This window comes from Cotesia glomerata, linkage group LG5 (assembly GCF_020080835.1).
Source record: "Cotesia glomerata isolate CgM1 linkage group LG5, MPM_Cglom_v2.3, whole genome shotgun sequence".
Taxonomy (NCBI): Eukaryota; Metazoa; Arthropoda; class Insecta; order Hymenoptera; family Braconidae; genus Cotesia; species Cotesia glomerata.
Genome location: NC_058162.1, coordinates 3,224,227 through 3,240,200, shown reverse-complemented (window position 1 = coordinate 3,240,200; position 15,974 = coordinate 3,224,227). Strand labels below are relative to the sequence as shown.

Genomic DNA, 15,974 nt, shown 5'->3' with positions numbered 1-15,974 from the left:
AAATTGATCAATTTTTCATTTCTTTTAATTGAAAATTTTGTTTTTGTAAAAATGCAAAAATTTGAATTTTCAACCTTTTTTTTTTTAAGTCTACTATTTCAATAATTTTTGCAATTTTAGTTTTATAAAAATTGTGATAAATTAAAATTTTGTTTTATTGTTGACTCTCAGTTCACTAATTTGAATTTAAAAATAGATGATTTATTATAATTTTCGTTAATTGTAGTTCCAATACAGATTTTGTACTTTATTTTATAAATATAATAAATGATTGACGAAAAAGGTTGGCAATAGCCTAATCGGCTCGGAACTTGCATTTCGAAAGAGTGGGACCAGGGTTCGATTCCGGCGCGCACCAATATTTTTCAATGATTATAAACTAAGAATATGTGCGTTTCATTGCCAGCCTCTGTACCGGTTGGGTTTTCTGTGGTTTTCCCGTATAGTTATGGAGGTAAAATGTCATTATAGAAGTACTTCCATACTATTTAAGACCGTAATGCAAATGCAGGTACTGATTATAGCGCGTAAGTCGGCCACAGTCGCAGCACATGTGTGTCGGGCATGAAAAAATCCCGACATGCAGGGGGGTGGGGACGAAAAAGTGGTTGAGAGTTATAATGACGGGGTTGAGAGATTATATTGCGGAGAAAAAAGTGGAGAGACAATAATTCCCCACCCTCCCTTGTAAAACACTCTACAGTGATACAAGTAAAACCATCCTCAATTATAACCTCAATTATTAAATGATTGACGAAGAAAACTTGATAAATTAATGATTTATTTAGTACGACTAGAAAATCGAACGCGCTTTGCGCGCTTTTGTCAAAATATTTATTATCGCCAATTTAATTAATCAATATTTTTACAAATACTACTCATTAATAATTAACCGTTGCCATGGTAACCGTTGCTATGGTAACCGTTGCTATGATAACCATTGCCAAAAAAGGTCACCATAACAACGAAAAGCGACAACAATGAAAACGTTACATCAACTTTTTAATAAAATTTATGATTATTTTCATGGAAAAAATGGAAAAATTTCGCCATAGCAACCGTTACCATAGCAACAGTTACCATAGCAACGATTGCCATGGCAACGAAAAGCGACAACAATGAAAACGTCACATTAACTTCTTACTAAAGGAATTTTGTTCATTTTGGTGAAAAACCCCATAAGTCATTCAACTTCAAATCATTATTATGAATAGTAGTAATTTATTTATTTATTTATTTATTTGCCATTACATAAACCCAACAGCCCTAAAGAGCCAATACAGGGTTACTTAATTTTTTACATTGTTGATTTTGACAGAGTGAAAAACTTATGTAGAAGTATGACTCTATGTAAACTAAAATTTCTACATTTAAGTAATTATTATAATTTAATAAAGTAGTTCAATAACTATAAAGAAAAAAGAAGAAAAAAAAAAGGTGAATATATACTACGCGTGCAGAGTTACAATAATTTATTTTTAACTAATAATTAAATTTTTTCATGCGCGAATATTTTTTAGGAATACTAACATTATTATTATTCATAATTGGTTCATGATGTTAATGCAAACTTAACCGAAAAAAATGTTTTTTGCTTCTCCTGAAAAATTTAGTATTTTTGACTTATGGGGTTTCTCAAATAAACGATTCACTTTTTATAGAAAATATGGAAAAAATTTGGAATCACTTTTAAATCATTTAACAAACGTCAAAATTTTCAAATTTTTTTAAATTCACATTGTGAAAATTTTTTTTTCTTAATTTTATTATCTTTTTATGGTTTTAAAAGAAATCTAAAAATCAATTTTTTCGTTTTTTATGGTTAAAAAAAAGAAGTAGTCAACATTTTAATAATGATAAAAAATTTTTTTATAATTTTATAATCTAATCATTTAGACAAATTAATTTAAAAAAATATTGAAGATTGAGTCATAATAGAGCTTCTTAAAATGACTTGGCAAATATTTTAGGAACTCAATTGTGATTGTCACGAAAAAATCATCTGTCATTAAACAAAACGAAATTGAAAAAAAAAAAAAAAAAAAGAAATGACTAAGATGTCAAATAGTTAGGAGTAAGCGAAGGAGTTAAAGTGTCAATTATATTTTTTATATTTGAAATGAGCTCTAAAAATATTATGGAACAAAATTACTCGTAATTTAACCTTAAATTACACGTTATGTCTAGCTGAGCATTATAAAGATAAAAGAATTGATGAATCATTTGCGAGTGAATAGTTCCAAGCATTATAATTTCTTAGAGGCTCCACTTAAATCCGTTTAGTAAAATAATAACTGTGATAATAATAACAACCACAAAATGAAAAAATTTTTTTAATGTGGATGGTTTGTTAGAAGGGCTCAGTCATGCGTATAAAAAGGTGCCGTTTTGACGTCAAGGACGATAACATGTTATGTGTTTGAATGATATTTTTTCTTACACTTAGATTTAACATTTATAAGATAATTGATCTGTTGCATAAATACTAACGATTCACTATTCAAGACGATTTATCGTAAATATTATTATTTAATAAGATTCACTTTGTAGAATTATCACGTGCTGGTAATTAATGTCGATCTTTTAATTATACACACATGATTTTTATTTAAACAAATGGCGAATTTTAAAATACTACTGAGATTTCTATTCATTATTTCCAGAAATGAAAAAAAAAATTTATAAATTATTGATAAGATAATAATTTAATAAATTATTTTATACTTTTTTTTATTTATTGAAAATAAGAAAGCGAGAGTAGTTTTATGTCAGTCTCATGAATTATTGCTTAAGATTTTTTTATTGAAAATATTTTCACGGAATAACATTGATTTTTAAAAATATATCTCAATACCATTCGGTAATTTCATTTTTTATTGTCTTAAAAAAATTACTTGATTTAAGAAAAATATTTTCTTTGGAATTTTATTTTTGCTTTTAAATATTAAACTTTTTGTTTTCAAAAAATTCGCAATAAATTAAAACTTCATACGAGATTTAAGATTCACTCGTATTCATACTGAGTATTTGTTTATTTAAATATAGTCATTTTCATAATATATTCTTTGGATAAAAGCAAATTTCATAAGGACTGCAGCTTAAATATTAAATATATTTATATTAAAAAAAAAAAAAAAAAAAAACAGTTGATCCTGCCGGCCATTTCTAAAACTCCTGTATTTTCAAGGAAAAAATTGGAAATTTCATTCTCGCTTCAAGAAATTCAATTCTCTTAATTCAAAAAATTAAAGAGTTAAATCAATAATTTTAAATTCTTAGGTCAAGAACAGAAAATTTTCAATTAAAATTTACACATTTCTATTCCACCCAAGAATTTTTTTCTTTTGGATTAATATGGAGCGATAAAATTGGTACAAAATTGTTTAAAAAAAATCCCGTAAAAACCAACAAATTCTCAGATTTTCCTTACTTTTTTAATAATTAATTTATTTAATTGTTTGTACCTAATTACATTAGCTTTCAGCTATTCATATTTACAAAAACATTTTTGATCTATTTTATTAAACATATCAATATTGCTTTTTACATATTGTCGTAGTAAAATTTTGAATATATTTATTCTATTTTCACTAGTGATTTCATTTTGCACGCCTCATAGCGCGAAGCGCGTGAGGTTGTGCTTTATACTCGACTTGTCAAGGTCAAGCAATTTTGTGATCTTTAAATGTCTCTATCATAACCATATTACACTTATACAATAATATAAGTAGATGTACACCGAGAAAACACTTACATTAATCCATCATTTATTTTCTAAAATCATTTCATGTAGCTATTTTGAAAAAAAAAAAAATTTTACGTGGACGTCCGGATGTCACCCCATTTTGGATGTACCAACGATTACTCCCGAACGAATTGATATTTCAAGATCAGACCTTTTTTGTTAGTTTAAGAATGTGCTGAATTGGATCCGTATTTCATATCAGTAGTCTAGTTTACGTAATTTTTTTTTAAATTGAATTTTTATTAAAATTTACTACGATACAACCGTACAAAGACAAACGAATTTTTCTTATTTGTCACGTGAAAACTGTGGCGCCCCTTGATCAAGCTAAATTTTTTTAGACTGCGTGCGCATATGACAAGAAAAAAGGGCGCTGATATTTGAAAAAAAAAAAAAAAAAAAATACTCTGTAAGAAATTACTTACTTATAATTTTTTTTTTTTTTTTTTTCAATCAATTACACAATTTATTTTTTCTTAAAAAATGAATGAGCGTTATGAGGCGTGCACTTTTGGATTTTCCAAACTTTTTTAAGTCTACACGGAAAAAAAAATTTCGTTCTGGTAACGTAACTGTAGAGTTACCACAACTATACATAGTTTACTGTTCGTTGTAGAGTTACAGTAACAAAATGTTATTTAGTTCTGATAACTCAATGTTGTTGAGCTCTCAGAGCTCTACGGGATTGTTCTCAGAGCCAAACGGTATAGTTGGGAGCGCTCTACGTTGCGCAGTAGTGGAGTGCGCTGACATATTTCATAACTTTCTAAAATGACAAACAGAATTATTTTGTTACTAATCCATATTATTAAAAATATATGAGGACAATTAAGTTCCCCATTTATTTATTTAAGGAAATAGGTTTTTTTTTTTGTCAAATTGAATTTCGTTAGAACAGTTTTGTATTTATGGTTTTTCAAGGTTTATTTGCAGTGACTGTTAATTTAATTTATTAGTTGAATATATTGTGATAAGTAATAAGTTATCGGAATACATTAAAAAGACCCCATTTAACACAAAATAAAATTTGTTTTCGTTTATTTATCTTTTCTTGTGCATATACGGTAGTGATTTTATGTCCAATATTTATTGATATAATTAAGAAAATAAGATAATTTTGTGACGACCATATTTTTATTTTACAAATAATTTTTATTTGTAATATAAGTTCTATTATTATTTTATTTCTATTATAATACTATTCTTATTTGTCATATACAATTATTGTTAGAAAAAAATTATTAAGCAGACTTCCAAAAATTTTTTATAGTCTCAGAACGATCCTGTAGAGTTGTGAGAGGTAAATAACGTTTAGCTCTCAGAGCTCAACGATGTAGAGTTGCAGGAGCCAAACGGTATTGTTACTATAAGAATACGTTAACCTACTGGAACTTTTTACAACTAACTAACTATACTATAGAGTTCCTATAGCAAAATTTTTTTCTCCGTGTATTATACCATTTAAAGCCTCTATATATTATTGATTTTTCAGCGACACGTGTTCTAGTTCTTACACGGAAAAAAATATTGTTAAAATGACTATCCAATGTATCCTCAAATGACGTTTCCTTAAAAGAATGATTCGGATTTCTGATTCAAAGATTCGTTTGTTTGACTTAAGCATACAGAGAATAGCTCTAGTAAATATATGTAGTTTCGTCAAAACAGACAACTGTTTTGTTAACGTGAAGATCTGTATAGTTGAATTAACTAAATGTTAACGCTAAAATAATAATACGGATCGTCATTTTGATGATCCGCTGTATAGCTGAATTGGCTATACAGCGTATCTCTAAAAAAAAATGACCATACGGCGTATAGCTAGAATAATGATACGTATCCTTATTCTAACGATATTTTTTTCTCCGTGTATGATTTTCGATTTGTCATTATTTTTAGTATTATAGTGTATCATTTCACTCCAATAGTAATAAAAAATATTTTTGAAAGTATATTGAAGTGAAAATTCCGTTTTTGTAGAAGATTATTTCAATATTTCGCACAAAAAAAAATTAGTTCTAGAATTTTAAATATAAAATTCTTGAACGAAAAAGGAATTTTATTTAAAAAATCCACTAAATTGTAGAAACCTTTATTCGTTACTTGACGCGCCCACCGAAGGCGGCATCAGTGACCTAAGCCTCAAAAATGCGTCCCTGCAAATCAAGATCCCAATTATCTCCGAACAAATTGAAAATAATCATTCAATCGAAGAGAAAAATAGTAATCAAACACTTAACTCGAACAGAAAAGCACTTAAATCATTAGGTTATCTTCTCTTACTAAACTGACATAACTCCATCAATTTTTAATTTTTAAACGCGCTATCTTTCATATAAGTATCCAGCATTTCCCTCATTCCAACGCATAAATCACTCCGCTATCTCAGCTCATTAATTTAAACAATTTTAGACACATCACGGCCATTAATAGAAAGCCATATAGAAAATATTAAAACCGGAATTTCCAATTTCAATATTGTGATGATATAAATATTAAGCATCAAATATTGCTTTTAATGATACGATCTCAATCATTTAAACATATCTATCTACCTATTGACAAGTGAGGTGGGTAAATATTATTCGGAGGATTCAATTAACAAAAAATCTTAATACGGATTAATAATATAAAATTTTAATCGCAAAAACATGGCCATCACCTCAAAAACATTTAGTATTGTTTTAATTGCTGAACAAACATTTTTTTTTAGGTTAATTGGCATTGTAATTAACAATTGTAATTATTTAGTACCGTACACGGGAAATACTCGGAATTTTAATTGTAATTGTAATTGTAGTAAGATGTTTTTTAATCTTTTACAATAAAAAATTAATAAAATATAAAAGAGAAAGAAATGGGCATTGAGTTAACATACTGATATCATGCGAGTTTCGAGTCTTAGGTCAGGGTTATGTACTCGAGATGTATGATGAATTCTTAAGTTGACTGGTCAAACATGATTACCAGCGTGATTCAACCAGTATATCATGATAAGCTCGCTTTATATTAATTATTTCAGTAAATATTTTAACAATTTATTACGTTATTATTGTTTTTTTTTTTTTTTTTTTTTTTAAACAAGTTGTTAGATTTTTATGATAAATATTTAAACAATTTATTATGTTTTCATCTTTTTTTCTTTATTAAAAATATTTTAGACTTTTTTGTTATTAAAAATTTAATTTTCTTAAAAAGAAATTTTAATAAAAAAATTTTATAATTTTAAAGAAGTTATAAAAATTAAATAAATCACAATTGCATTTTCTTCAGTCTATTTATAATCAATAACAAATAATTATTGATCAGTAATAAATAATAATGAGTGATCGTAAATAAGTAATATAAAATATAAAGAGATCGTTACTAATAAAATGAATTAAGGCTTATATTAATACGTTGATTAGTCCAATGAACTTACAATCAAGCTATTTATTAATTTTTTCTTAACAATACCGACGTTAGGTATTAATAAAATCTCTTGGTATTTGTTTTATGGCTTTCAGTGTTTTTCTCTGTGCTGTGACGAGCGACAGAATTAGGGCCGCTTAAAAGCGAATAAATTAAGTATTTATTAACAGTAGTAATGAGAATAAGACTAATAAGCCTTTGAGAAAATAAGAATAAGAATTAATAACAACATAAAAAAACATAACTTGTTTGTATATTGTTTTAGTTTGAATTATCTAGACTTCTCTTGTTACCGTAATGTGTTTTATAAATACGTGACTCACGTCACGTTTGTTGTCAACTTAAGCCGCTAAGAACAAAGGAATTAATTAGCTAAGTGGATTTTCGATTAATTATTCATCGAAAATTTTTACTTTGAAGAAAATTCTTTGTGTGTTCTAAATAATACATTATTGCATATTACTGTTTGAAATTTAAATATTAAAATTTTGATTACAACGTTTTAGCAACAATTTTGCCATTTTCGTGATTTTATTAAATTAACAATGAAAGTGATAATGTAAATTAGGTAAAAAGTACAAGAACAACTTATTGGATTACGCCAGGAGTCGAACCTAGATCTCGATAATTACATGTGAGTGTTCGACCATTTAATCTACGGGTCCTTAAAGATCGGTTTTTTTAGTGAAATTTCGTGTCATTGCAAAGGTCTTAATTTGAATTTGTGTCTTTTCAAGGTTTCATATCATTCTCATCGATAGTCAATTTATTATGATAAGTATTCAGGCTGCATTCGAAAATGCTCTATTTCTAGATACATAATTAAGAAATGACCTTGTATCTTGTGAACTATTAACATTTTTAAAGATATAAGCTCGTCCTGATGTTACACTCATCAAGACCTTTCATTTGAGTATCCACATCAATTTTTCATATATTTATATATATATTATATATGTACATATGAAAAATATCTCAAAATGCATGTGGGTACTCAAATGAAAGCTCTTGATGAGTGTAACATCGGGATGAGCTTATATCTTTAAAAACGTCAATAGTTAAGAAAGTATAGTACAATTTAACATAATTAAGAAATGACCCTGTATTTCGTGAACTATTGACATTCTTAAAGATATAAGCTCATCCCGACATTACACTTATCGAGACCTTTCATTTGAGTACCCACATGCATTTTTATATATTTTTTATATATTCATATATATAATACATATAAATATATGAAAAATTGATGTGGGTACTCAAATGAAAGCTCTTGATCAGTGTAACATCGGGATGAGCTTATATCTTCAAAAACGTCAATAGTTAAGAAAGTACAGTGTAATTTAACAAAAGTCATTATTTAATAAAGCAAAATTTTATTTATTTATAGTTCACAAGTCACAGCAGTCACATAGTGACTGCAAGGTTGCTAGTAACATTCATTGCTAATTTATCAAACTCATAAAAATGGCAAAAATTGTCGCTAAAATGTCATTAAAATTTTCAATTGAAATAATTTCAAACTACAGGATCGGGAAGGATTTAATATTGAATAAAAAATTAATAATCACAATAATTTTGAAAATCTAACTACTTTGAATAAAACAGACTCGAGCGTGAAAATTGTTTACTAACAATAATGTAATAGGTAAATTTTCTCAGTAAAGGCCATGTATGTGTATATTGTATATAATTCAATGCAAATACATAGAAGAATCCTTGAATGACGGCTTAGCTGCTCGGACAGTGGCTGTCAGCATAATAACCATAGGCCGCACGTCGTAAGCTCGGTAAGTGCCCATTGAATATATGCACCGAATGGAATGGAAGTAAAGATTGGATGTAAGATGGAAGAAGCTGTTTAGTTGCACTCACTCACGTACGGTGTAGCGTTTACTGATAAATGTAGCGTACGCTAACCGTGGTATAGAGTTAGTGCTCATTTTGGTCGCAACTCCTCACTGGACTGTAATGTGTTAAAAGAAACACACGTATCGCCGATGATTGCAATTGAGTTTATTTCCACAGGATACTTTCATTCCTAGAAATACGTCTCCGACTATCTGCAAGAAGTCGATGAACATCTACCATACACTGTGTATAGTACATATATAGTACTTTTTGCAGAAACTTAATATGAAGAAATAGATTCTCCTGACCACGGGGTTTACTTGTATTGATGCTTTTATGTGAAAGCTGTTTAGTTATATCGTTGTACTGATTTATTTCTGATCGATCATCTGCGATCTGTATCACTCTAATCGTGTACAATTTTTTTTTTTTTTTTTTCCATTCAAGTGCATTTATTACAGAAGATCTCATTAAGAAAGTTTCACAAGAATTTTTTTTATTTATTAAGAAAATTGCATCCTTTTTCTTGTTTAAAATTATTATGTTCTATTAATTTTAAAGCTAGAAAATCTTTTTCAAGATTTGAAATAAAAAAATTCCTCAGAAGATTTTTAATCTTGGATTTTTTTCAGTTTAAAATTTATGAAAGAAGTTACCAAAAAATTTAAATGAAAATTTTTTTAACCAATAAATTCATTTTTTAAGTAAATTTATTTCGGTACTTAAATTGATTTTTTAGCGTAAAAACAAAAATGTGAAACACTTAAAAAAGATTATTTTTAGTTTTGCACGCCTCATAAGCGAAGCGGATGAGGTTGTGCTCTACAGTCGCCTTACAAAAATCAAGCGATTTCTTGAACTAAAGTTGTCTCTATTTATTTTCTATCGCACTTGTAGAACAATATTTACACATAAATGTAATGAAAAAATACTAGTTTCAACACTTATGACATCTTTAAAAGACATTTGGCTTTTTAAATAAATAAAAAAAATGTTTAAAAAAATTATTCTGTGGACGTCCGGTTGTCAAATGTATGTATGGAAACTGGCGTGGTCACGATAACTGTCGAAAAAATTAACTGATCAAGTCCATTTATTTTTTATACACTTCAGTATGATTTAAAACTAAGTCCTTTCGAAGATCACGGTATAATTCAATGTAGTTTATTTATAATTAGCAATAAACTAAAAATCCACTTACGTTTGTATATCTATACCTATGTAAATACGGTTAGTCTACAATACATGCGCAGTACCTTTCTTTTCTGGGTGGAAAATGGCGCGAAAGATTTAAAAGTATTTTTTGTATTTTATTTTAATCAATTTTATTATGGAAAAAGAGATAATGAGGCGTGCACTTTTGAATTTTCCAAACTTTTGCACGCCTCATAAGCGAAGCGGATGAGGTTGTGCTCTACACTCGCTTTACAAAAATCAAACGATTTCTTGAACTAAAATTGTCTCTATTTATTTTCTATCGCACTTGTAGAACGATATTTACACATAAATGTAATGAAAAAACACTAGTTTCAACACTTATGACATCTTTAAAAGACATGTGGCTTTTTAAATAAATAAAAAAAATGTTTAAAAAAACTATTCTGTGGACGTCCGGCTGTCAAATGTATGTGTGAAAACTGGCGTGGTCACGATAACTGCCGAAAAACTTAACTGATCAAGCCCATTTATTTTTTATACACTTCAGTATGATTTAAAACTAAGTCCTTTCGAAGATCACGGTATAATTCAATGTCGTTTATTTATAATTAGTAATAAACTAAAAATCAACTAATCGTTGAAATATCTATATCTATGTAAATAAGGTTCGTTTACAATATATGCGCAGTACCTTTTTTTCTGGGTCGACAATGGCGCGAAAGATTTAAAAGTATTTGTATTTTATTTAAATCAATTTTATTATGGAAAATGAGATTATGAGGCGTGCACTTTTGGATTTTCCAAACTTTTTTCCTTTAATTAAAAATCAAAAATAACAATGATAACAATAAAAATGACTTTAACTGAAGATATCTGAGAAGTCCGAGAGACTTTACCGAAAGTCTTTTGTCGGTGCGAAGACCAACTGAAAATAAAGGATAAAGTTATTCAAATCGCCTCGGGGTGGATTAAAAATTCTTTTCCTTGTCTTTTTAAAAAAATATATATATTATTTTATTTTTTGGACCACTTGATACCTGTGCAGATTTCTCTTCCTGGTAACGATGAAGAAGCTCTCGTAAATCCCCCGAGGTAACTATTCACACGATACAACATCACCACAATATTTTCTGCACCATTAATCTTTATTACAGTCAGCTAAACACTGTCGCTAAATACTTGGATAACGTGTAGTATACTCGATACCAGTAACATAACGGCTGATATAATAAAATATCCGTCCCGTTTTATTAAATCCACCGATATTTAAATAACAAATTAATGATGATGATGATCACGATAAAAATTCAGCTACTAACTGGAAATTCTTCTGCTCTAAGAGGATTTTGGTGATTATGTTCCTGATCAAACCTTTTTTGCTACCGATTTATGTCTTTTGATCTGGTTGAAACATCTTTGTGAGTCTTATATCTTGGATGAGGACAATAACTTGCATTTTATTGAAATTTCAAGCATCTAAACCTCGCAGACGACAAATATCTCTAGAAAATATCATTAAAAAACAAGATTCTGATGTAGATAATTGCAAAAATACTTAGTCTAGAAAAATAAAAAATTTTATTGTATTTTTTAGAAAAGTTTGGAAAATCCAAAAGTGCACGACTCATAATGCTCATTTAATTATGAAATATTAATAAAATAAAGAATTTTGAAGATCTATTCATTAGAGGATTAATAATTAATTTATACTAGGCGTTTAGTACATCAATATAAAGAGAAATCTTCAAAATTTCTGATAAAAAATATAGAAAGCTTCATTTATTTTAATATTGATATGATAATGTTAAGTTTTAAGGTTATGTACTCGCGTGATTACTTAATGATTCGCCATTTCATGACATTCTTTTTAAATATCCAGTTGATAAATTACAAATGACATTGCCCTCATTTTTCTTACTCAAACTAATGACAAATTATTAATTAGTTAATGTCAATTAATAAAATTATCATAATTATATATTACGACAAGAAAAATTAGAGCAAAAAAATGTAACTAGTTAGTGGCGTGTATTTATTTTTGCGTAAGACTGATAAAACTGATGAAAGTCATATTAAAACATGTTTATTAATAGTAATCGAGAGTTGATTAAGAACATAATTAAAAAAAATATTATCCGAGTTAATGTACTAAATTGTTATCATTTCCGTTATTGGCAATTTATAATTTTAATATCCGTCGGAGACTAACATAACTTATGTTGTTTTTGCAAGTTGTAGTCATTATCAGCTTGTATTGGCGAAATAATTGATAAATCATTGAATATTATCGAATGTTTCAGTGCCGGATCTGGATGTCAAGGGGGACAGAGAAAACCTATCCTGGAAAGAAGATATTTTGCCCAAGACTAACACCAATGGGGACATAGAATACGTTATACCTATGAAGCTTAGTTATAACCAGTATGAAGATCCTCGTAAGTTGAATAATTTATTTCTTCATTTCTGTTGTATTCATTACAGATTATAAGCCAACTATTATAAATTTATTATTATAAGTGTCTAATCTGATGATTTAATAGAATTTAATGAATATTTATTATTGTGATTCACAATTAATTTGATTTTTAAATCGCTTCGGGTGATTCGAGGTCACATGCCAGTTTACTTTGAAGTTGTTTTATTTTTTGTTATTGTCTTCTCTAAACATGATATTTCGGTAAACATATTTTCGTTAGATAAATCCGGCTGTATTTATAATTTATTATTTGTTTTCGATTGACCAAAATGATTAATGATACTAGTAGGTCAAGAATTAGAACACATAATCATATTTGATAAATCCTGAATCACGGTCGTATCTCGCGCCAATTACACGTCACACTGCCTCAAATTAAAGTTTTATTAAAAAATCAGATTGTCGCTTTTGATTAGAATTTTTAAAAATATTCTTACATGTTTAAGGATATCCACGCAAAGTAGTCAAATTTTTAAAACTTCTTGAAAATTTGTAAATTCAATCTACGTAGCCTAATAATTAATAAAAAAATTAAAAAACAGTAGGTTTCCGGGATATTTAATGAAATAATTAGGTTTGAAGATTGTAATTTCTACATGTAGGTAAATTGAGATTCCACCAGCCGTGTATTTGGTTAAGAATTTAATGCAATTAACGATTTAAAAAAAATTTTATTTTTATTGAATTTGATTGAAAAAATAATAAGCTAAAGATTAAAACAATAAAAAAGTAGCTATCCGAACGTATTACGAAGATACTTTATATTTTTTATGAAAAATCACTCGGAACTTCCGTTCTTTAAAGTCTTGTATTTGACTCGGCAACACCGCTTGCGCAGTTACTCGGCGCATAATTAACCGCGGTTTTTTAAATGTGAGAATATCTTAGTCATTTTAGTTAGACAGTAAACATAAATAAATTTTAAGGTTAGGGAACTCTTGCGGTGTTGTCAAGTGTATACCGGTAATTCAGAGTGCTACATTTTTTATTAGTCATTTAAATGTTAATAATTATTTAATGAGTAAATTTTTCGGAAATTTCCTCAAAAATGTTCTTAATTAATTTAAAAATTAATTTTAAGATGCATAACAAAAGTATTTCTACGTATTATTTTTTTATAGATATTCTTTACACTAGGAGGGTACTTGGATCTCTTTGAATTGCATATAAAAAAAAATTTAACCCTTCTTGTTAAAGTTACCACATCCTCAAACATTGAACAAATTTTTTTTTGCGATTGATCAAGACAATAGAACAACAAAAGAAACAATAAGACAAAAACATTTTGATTAAATATCAAAATACAAATTAATAAACTCAACCATCGAAACGGTAATGGATGGATAATTATATGTATCAATTGTCTTGTCTGTCATAACTTATCGCATCCAGGAAGCACTTTAGTAATCTCCGTAAACTGCCTTATCGATCTAATCAATTCCCATTTGTTACTGTTCACTGACCACTTAAATTGTCTCAAATATAATGCTACCCACTAGAAAAAAAAAAAAAAAAAAAAAAAAACATATAATCCCTGTTAATTTAAACATACACCTACGTATAACTTAAATAATATAAAATACAAAATCAAAAACAACATTCAGCGTTCCAAATTTCAACGAAAGAATCTATAACCTAAGCAAAATCCGTAATTAATCATCTTTCTTCCCCAGAAACCTACATAAGATTATGAATACAAGTTCTTTGTACTCCATTACATGCTAGCATGCTTTTAGAAGGGTCTTAAAGATCATAATGCGATGACTGATAGACTAAAAAAACTGACGGAATAATCTTTTTTTCAGCTACAGAAGCTACTAACGCAAGACGTCATCATAGTGGCCATTTTCGACACTTCAATACTCAAATTTGGGATCCCCATCCGCAGTATGAATTCACCGCTTTTGGAGAAAAGTTTTTGCTTAAACTCAAGCATGACAATAGTTTTATCTCGCAAAATATCAAGGTAATTATTTATTTATTCATTTTGTACATGAAAATTCGTTTCTTATGTGATGTATTGACTTATAATTGACACCAAACTTTAATATAACATTCCCTCCAAATATCTTAATAGTTATTTTTAATTTCTAATAATTTAAGAATACTGAAAAATCGTTTAGAAAAAAAAACTTACGAAATTGAACTTTTTTTATAAAAAAAGTCGCAGAAATTTTGATTTTTACGATATCGAAAAAAAAACAGACGCCATTTTATTCGGAAAACAATATATTTTTAGGAAAAAAATCAATATTTGATAAAGTTCGAAAGAAATATATTTATTCTGAAGTTTGACGTTACGAATTTCGGTCAGTCGCTTAAAATGAGAATAAGACATTTAAAAATGCAAAATAATATAAAAAGATTTAGTTTTTTGTCATAAAACTCTTTTATTATAATTATTACATTAAAAAAATAGAAATATCTTAAAGAATATCAATGAAATCAGTTGTACATGAAACTAAGTCTCATTTATAAATCTTCTAAATTTAAAATTGCCGCAAAGTTCGCCTGGGGTCCACTGGACCTTGTGTGTCCTCAACGGGTTAAGGAAGATTGAAAATTTCTTCAACGAAATCGAAATTTCTTGAGCCAAGAAAATTTCTTCTTGCTCCAAAATAACTTTTGTCTTCCTTAAAATTTTCTTGGCGCAAGAAATTTGTTTTTTCTGTGTAAACTTTGAATCACGTGCTCAACATTGTAGCAAAGTGTTTAAGTACCGTCTCAAATACCCAAAAGATCTTGGTTCGATTCTTGGCTACTGTTTTTTTTTTTTTTTTTCTCAATGAAGCATTTGTAGATTTTCTATCACAGTCTTAATTCATAATAACGTTTTTTCGTAGATATCAAAGAAACCACTTTGTTTATATGATCTCTGACACTTGTTTACTTCAAACATAATGCATTTTTATTTAAGTTTGATATTAATAGCTTGTAAATAAATACCGAAATGATTGATATCTATTTATCAAAGTATATCTCGCTGGTGAATAAAAAAGAAAAAATGTTTGTTTATTTAAGGTGACTCACACAAGTCAAAACAGAACTAAGTGGGAACATCCAGGTCACCAGCTGGGCTGCTACTATACGGGTGTCGTTGATGGTGATCCTAAATCCATCGTTTCTGTCAGTTTATGCCACGGAATGGTGAGTTTCGTTTTTATTTTTCAACTTTTTTAATTCCTACTCTTAGCTTTGAATTTTTACTCACTCGCCGAATATTCTTGATGGGCTTTTAATAACGGGAATTAAGAATTAAATTCTAGAGTCCAAGATACCTAATTGGGGAATTTCCAACGAATTAGTCCGTGTATCATCAAAAATTTCTGAAAT

At 28.1% G+C, this 15,974-nt stretch overlaps 1 protein-coding gene across 2 annotated transcripts in view; it reads left to right on the top strand.

Moving 5' to 3' along the window:
* LOC123265956 (A disintegrin and metalloproteinase with thrombospondin motifs 9) overlaps nucleotides 1–15,974 on the top strand; it is a 158,203-nt gene that overhangs the window by 17,518 nt on the left and 124,711 nt on the right. For both annotated transcript variants that reach the window (XM_044729953.1, XM_044729952.1), the window contains exons 2-4: nucleotides 12,466–12,600; nucleotides 14,447–14,607; nucleotides 15,663–15,788. In XM_044729953.1, coding sequence (XP_044585888.1) covers nucleotides 12,466–12,600; nucleotides 14,447–14,607; nucleotides 15,663–15,788 — 422 coding nt within the window. The remainder of the gene's footprint in view (nucleotides 1–12,465; nucleotides 12,601–14,446; nucleotides 14,608–15,662; nucleotides 15,789–15,974) is intronic.